Below are 6,793 nucleotides of genomic sequence, written 5' to 3'. Positions count from 1 at the left end.
AACGCAGCCTTGGAAAAAACAATCCGAGATATTTAGTATTCTAAAAGAAAGAAAAAAAACGGCGTTCCCAAAGACGGCGTGAGTCAGTGGACGTTTCCCCTCGCAAAACAGGAACCGGAGCGTCAACGATGGTGTGCAGAACAGAGCTGTGGAGCGTTTGACCGCTCATCACGACGTGTTTGATGAAGACCTCCCTTCCCTGCTGTTGTTTTCATTGTTTTAATTTGCCAATTTTTATAACTTTTAACACAATCCCTACTTTTGGCGGAAGGCTCCGCCATAAGGACTGTAATAACCTTCCGCTCCTGTCGGAATGCTCCGTCAGATTAGCTTTATTATTGCATATCAAACCGGATCGCTGATTTCTATTTTTCATTATTATTTTGCCTCGGGCCTTTCCTTCTTTAGCGATCCTAGACCGGATTGCGCAACAGCGGTCCCGTCCACCTCCCATTATACAGGCAGACTAAATGCTGAATAACTCCTAATCTACGGATCTCTCCATGGTTTGGTCAATTAGCGCAATGTTCGGAGGTCTTTGCTGATTATCCGGTGGTCTAGATGGAAACATTGGCGCTTTCTAGAGCAAGGATGGCTATATTTTAGCTCGCTAGCATTGACGCTATTTATTTAGCACAAGATGGACGCCCACAACATCCGTTTCTGTGCTGTGTGCACAGCCTCTAAATCGCCCCCACAGACCATGGCAGTCAGAGGTTGGGTTTGTGTCCAGCAGGTGGCAGTGAACCTGTACAAGGTTTATCCCCGGACACGGTCACATATTTGGCTCATGGAGGCTCAATGCTTCCTAGGGGCTGATGGGAAATGGAGGCTCAATGCTTCCTAGGGGCTGATGGGAAATGGAGGCTCAATGCTTCCTAGGGGCTGATGGGAAATGGAGGCTCAATGCTTCCTAGGGGCTGATGGGAAATGGAGGCTCAATGCTTCCTACTGGCTGATGGGAAATGGAGGCTCAATGCTTCCTACTGGCTGATGGGAAATGGATGCTCAATGCTTCCTACTGGCTGATGGAAATGGAGGCTCAATGCTTCCTACTGGCTGATGGAAATTGGAGGCTCAATGCTTCCTAGGGGCTGATGGGAAATGGAGGCTCAATGCTTCCTAGGCGCTGATGGGAAATGGATGCTCAATGCTTCCTAGGGGCTGATGGGAAATGGAGGCTCAATGCTTCCAAGGGGCTGATGGGAAATGGAGGCTCAATGCTTCCTAGGGGCTGATGGGAAATGGAGGCTCAATGCTTCCTAGGGGGCTGATGGGAAATGGAGGCTCAATGCTTCCTAGGGGCTGATGGGAAATGGAGGCTCAATGCTTCCTAGGGGCTGATGGGAAATGGAGGCTCAATGCTTCCTAGGGGCTGATGGGAAATGGAGGCTCAATGCTTCCTAGGGGCTGATGGGAAATGGAGGCTCAATGCTTCCTAGGGGCTGATGGGAAATGGAGGCTCAATGCTTCCTAGGGGCTGATGGGAAATGGAGGCTCAATGCTTCCTAGGGGCTGATGGGAAATGGAGGCTCAATGCGTCCTAGGGGCTGATGGGAAATGGAGGCTCAATGCTTCCTAGGAGCTGATGGGAAATGGAGGCTCAATGCTTCCTAGGGGCTGATGGGAAATGGAGGCTCAATGCTTCCTAGGGGCTGATGGGAAATGGAGGCTCAATGCGTCCTAGGGGCTGATGGGAAATGGAGGCTCAATGCGTCCTAGGGGCTGATGGGAAATGGAGGCTCAATGCTTCCTAGGAGCTGATGGGAAATGGAGGCCCAATGCATTCCTATTGTAATGGCGGGGCGTGCTACGCGTCTCTCTCTCTCTCTCTCCTCCATTCTTTGTTATTGTTATATTTCTCACGACGACAAGCGACGGCAGCGTCTTAAGGCGGATTGTGGTGAAACGTATACGTTATTCGTGAAGCGAGTAAGCGACCGACCGGGCCATTCTTCAAAGGTTTAGTGAAATACTCGGTGGTGGTGACGGTTATTATTTCACCATTTCACCATTCTCCACAGTATAAAGTGTGTTTTAAAACAGAGCTGAGCTAAGTATAACCCAGGCTTAAAGCTGGGCTTTACCGTCCCCAAAACAACCAAAAAGCAGCCTGATATGAGTCACCTTCCCCACGGACGCCTGTATTATAGCATGTTGTTATGAGCACAGCATCCTGAGCTAAGGAGTGGCGCGTGCGTGCGTGTGCGTGTGCGTGTGTGTGTGTGTGTGTGTGTCTTGTCAGGCCGTATAAAGAGAGGAGACGTGCTGGTCAGTCACTCGGTGTGTGTGCAGAGCGCTGTGTGGACTATTGTACCGTACTGTGTGTGTGTGTGGTGATGTGATGCGAGGCAGGCTGTGGGATTAGCTAACACTGGACTAAATATAAACTGGGCTGGACCGCTGTAGTCTGGTGTCCAGAGGGCTGTAGTCTGGTGTCCAGAGGGCTGTAGTCTGGTGTCCAGAGGGCTGTAGTCTGGTGTCCAGAGGGCTGTAGTCTGGTGTCCAGAGGGCTGTAGTCTGGTGTCCAGAGGGCTGTAGTCTGGTGTCCAGAGGGCTGTAGTCTGGTGTCCAGAGGGCTGTAGTCTGGTGTCCAGAGGGCTGTAGTCTGGTGTCCAGAGGGCTGTATAGCTTCATTCGGTTGTTGTGAACTCGGTCGCCTCGCTCCACTCCGATCTCACTTACCATCCGGTAAGTGTGTGTGTGTGTGTGTGTGTGTGTGTGTGTGTGTGTGTGTGTGTGTGTGTGTGTGTGTGTGTGTGTGTGTGTGTGTGTGTGTGTGTGTGTGTGTGTGTGTGTGTGTGTGTGTGTGTGTGTGTGTGTGTGTGTGTGGTCCTAAATGTAATGTTTTTAGACGATTACGAACCTCACCCTGTAATTATACTCTCCAACTGTCTCTCGCTGTCTATCGCTCTCTGTCTCCGTAGCTCTCTCTCTCTCCCTCTCTGTATCTGTCTCTCTCGCTGTCTCTCTGTCTCTGTGTCTCTGTCTCTGTCTCTGTCTCTGTCTCTGTCTCTGTCTCTGTCTCTCTCTGTCTCTCTCTCTGTCTCTCTCTCTCTCTCTGTGTCTCTCTCTCTCTCTCTCTGTCTCTCTCTCTCTCTCTCTCTCTGTCTCTCTCTCTCTCTCTCTCTCTCTCTGTCTCTCTGTATCTCTCTTCCTGTTCTCTTCCGTCAACAGTTTGACAGAGGTCGACATTACATTTTGACATTTCATCCAACCTTTATGTTTGGTTGACGGAAAAGGCACATAGGCTGAAGCTAAAGGAGTATTAAGGCCTATCCTTTGTTACTCCTGACGTGTTATTCTTATACATCCAATCACACGGTATTATTTACATACACACATACCCATAGGAGGATGAGGTAGCTGTTGTTTAGTTTCAGAGGTGAGGAAGGGGTTGGTTGGTTGGTTGTAGGTCTATTTAAACTGCTATTATGTGGATCTTGTGAAGGGTACAGGCTTTAGTTCAGACTCAGAGCCATCTAATAGAAGAGTTAGGACATTGAGGGGGCAGAAACCCAGAGCCATCTAATAGAAGAGTTAGGACATTGAGGGGGCAGAAACCCAGAGCCCTCTAATGGAAGAGTTAGGACATTGAGGGGGCAGAAACCCAGAGCCATCTAATAGAAGAGTTAGGACATTGAGGGGGCAGAAACCCAGAGCCCTCTAATAGAAGAGTTAGGACATTGAGGGGGCAGAAACCCAGAGCCATCTAATAGAAGAGTTAGGACATTGAGGGGGCAGAAACCCAGAGCCATCTAATAGAAGAGTTAGGACATTGAGGGGGCAGAAACCCAGAGCCATCTAATAGAAGAGTTAGGACATTGAGGGGGCAGAAACACAGAGCCATCTAATAGAAGAGTTAGGACATTGAGGGGGCAGAAACCCAGAGCCATCTAATAGAAGAGTTAGGACATTGAGGGGGCAGAAACCCAGAGCCATCTAATAGAAGAGTTAGGACATTGAGGGGGCAGAAACCCAGAGCCATCTAATAGAAGAGTTAGGACATTGAGGGGGCAGAAACCCAGAGCCATCTAATAGAAGAGTTAGGACATTGAGGGGGCAGAAACCCAGAGCCCTCTAATAGAAGAGTTAGGACATTGAGGGGGCAGAAACCCAGAGCCATCTAATAGAAGAGTTAGGACATTGAGGGGGCAGAAACCCAGAGCCCTCTAATAGTAGAGTTAGGACATTGAGGGGGCAGAAACCCAGAGCCATCTAATAGAAGAGTTAGGACATTGAGGGGGCAGAAACCCAGAGCCATCTAATAGAAGAGTAAGGACATTGAGGGGGCAGAAACCCAGAGCCCTCTAATAGAAGAGTTAGGACATTGAGGGGGCAGAAACCCAGAGCCCTCTAATAGAAGAGTTAGGACATTGAGGGGGCAGAAACCCAGAGCCCTCTAATAGTAGAGTTAGGACATTGAGGGGGCAGAAACACAGAGCCATCTAATAGAAGAGTTAGGACATTGAGGGGGCTGAAACCCAGAGCCATCTAATAGAAGAGTTAGGACATTGAGGGGGCAGAAACCCAGAGCCATCTAATAGAAGAGTTAGGACATTGAGGGGGCAGAAACCCAGAGCCATCTAATAGAAGAGTTAGGACATTGAGGGGGCAGAAACCCAGAGCCATCTAACAGAAGAGTTAGGACATTGAGGGGGCAGAAACCCAGAGCCATCTAACAGAAGAGTTAGGACATTGAGGGGGCAGAAACCCAGAGCCATCTAACAGAAGAGTTAGGACATTGAGGGGGCAGAAACCCAGAGCCATCTAATAGAAGAGTTAGGACATTGAGGGGGCAGAAACCCAGAGCCATCTAATAGAAGAGTTAGGACATTGAGGGGGCAGAAACCCAGAGCCATCTAACAGAAGAGTTAGGACATTGAGGGGGCAGAAACCCAGAGCCATCTAACAGAAGAGTTAGGACATTGAGGGGGCAGAAACCCAGAGCCGTCTAATAGAAGAGTTAGGACATTGAGGGGGCAGAAACCCAGAGCCGTCTAATAGAAGAGTTAGGACATTGAGGGGGCAGAAACCCAGAGCCATCTAATAGAAGAGTTAGGACATTGAGGGGCAGAAACCCAGAGCCATCTAATAGAAGAGTTAGGACATTGAGGGGGCAGAAACCCAGAGCCATCTAATAGAAGAGTTAGGACATTGAGGGGGCAGAAACCCAGAGCCATCTAATAGAAGAGTTAGGACATTGAGGGGCAGAAACCCAGAGCCATCTAATAGAAGAGTTAGGACATTGAGGGGGCAGAAACCCAGAGCCATCTAATAGAAGAGTTAGGACATTGAGGGGGCAGAAACCCAGAGCCATCTAATAGAAGAGTTAGGACATTGAGGGGGCAGAAACCCAGAGCCATCTAATAGAAGAGTTAGGACATTGAGGGGGCAGAAACCCAGAGCCGTCTAACAGAAGAGTTAGGACATTGAGGGGGCAGAAACCCAGAGCCATCTAATAGTAGAGTTAGGACATTGAGGGGGCAGAAACCCAGAGCCATCTAATAGAAGAGTTAGGACATTGAGGGGGCAGAAACCCAGAGCCGTCTAACAGAAGAGTTAGGACATTGAGGGGGCAGAAACCCAGAGCCATCTAATAGAAGAGTTAGGACATTGAGGGGGCAGAAACCCAGAGCCGTCTAATAGAAGAGTTAGGACATTGAGGGGGCAGAAACCCAGAGCCATCTAATAGAAGAGTTAGGACATTGAGGGGGCAGAAACCCAGAGCCATCTAATAGAAGAGTTAGGACATTGAGGGGGCAGAAACCCAGAGCCATCTAATAGAAGAGTTAGGACATTGAGGGGGCAGAAACCCAGAGCCATCTAATAGAAGAGTTAGGACATTGAGGGGGCAGAAACCCAGAGCCATCTAATAGAAGAGTTAGGACATTGAGGGGGCAGAAACCCAGAGCCATCTAACAGAAGAGTTAGGACATTGAGGGGGCAGAAACCCAGAGCCATCTAATAGAAGAGTTAGGACATTGAGGGGGCAGAAACCCAGAGCCATCTAATAGAAGAGTTAGGACATTGAGGGGGCAGAAACCCAGAGCCGTCTAATAGAAGAGTTAGGACATTGAGGGGGCAGAAACCCAGAGCCATCTAATAGAAGAGTTAGGACATTGAGGGGGCAGAAACCCAGAGCCATCTAATAGAAGAGTTAGGACATTGAGGGGGCAGAAACCCAGAGCCATCTAATAGAAGAGTTAGGACATTGAGGGGGCAGAAACCCAGAGCCATCTAATAGAAGAGTTAGGACATTGAGGGGGCAGAAACCCAGAGCCATCTAATAGAAGAGTTAGGACATTGAGGGGGCAGAAACCCAGAGCCATCTAAGAGAAGAGTTAGGACATTGAGGGGGCAGAGACCCAGAGCCATCTAACAGAAGAGTTAGGACATTGAGGGGGGCAGAAACCCAGAGCCATCTAATAGAAGAGTTAGGACATTGAGGGGGCAGAAACCCAGAGCCATCTAACAGAAGAGTTAGGACATTGAGGGGGCAGAAACCGAGCGCTGTTCATGCAGTCTGAACTGAGACAAGATGGAGTCTGAAATACATTGTTTTCAACGAGGGCGGCGCAAATAAGAGCTATTTTAGGCATGTGTGCAACATGACAACTGTTTTAAAGTATTGTACAGTAATAATAATAATAATAAAACTTTATTTGTATAGCACCTTTCATGACATGAAATGCAGCTCAAAGTGCTTTACAGAACAATGGAGAATAAAAGAAAAGCAAGGCAACGACATTAAAAAACAAGCAGTAATGCAATACAGTGAGGACATGAAAAA

The 6,793-nt window shown here is 48.6% G+C and overlaps 1 protein-coding gene across 1 annotated transcript in view; it reads left to right on the top strand.

Moving 5' to 3' along the window:
• Positions 1-3,357: 3,357 nt before the first annotated feature.
• ncoa4 (nuclear receptor coactivator 4) overlaps positions 3,358-6,793 on the top strand; it is a gene marked incomplete at its 5' end in the record, with an annotated part of 20,391 nt that continues 16,955 nt past the window's right edge. The window contains one exon of the mRNA XM_083775100.1: positions 3,358-3,362. Within this exon, the coding sequence (XP_083631226.1) occupies positions 3,358-3,362 (5 nt within the window). The remainder of the gene's footprint in view (positions 3,363-6,793) is intronic.

Source organism: Protomyctophum parallelum, assembly GCF_964188405.1.
Source record: "Protomyctophum parallelum genome assembly, chromosome: 10".
Classification (NCBI taxonomy): domain Eukaryota; kingdom Metazoa; phylum Chordata; class Actinopteri; order Myctophiformes; family Myctophidae; genus Protomyctophum; species Protomyctophum parallelum.
This window is presented reverse-complemented; position numbering and strand designations above follow the sequence as displayed.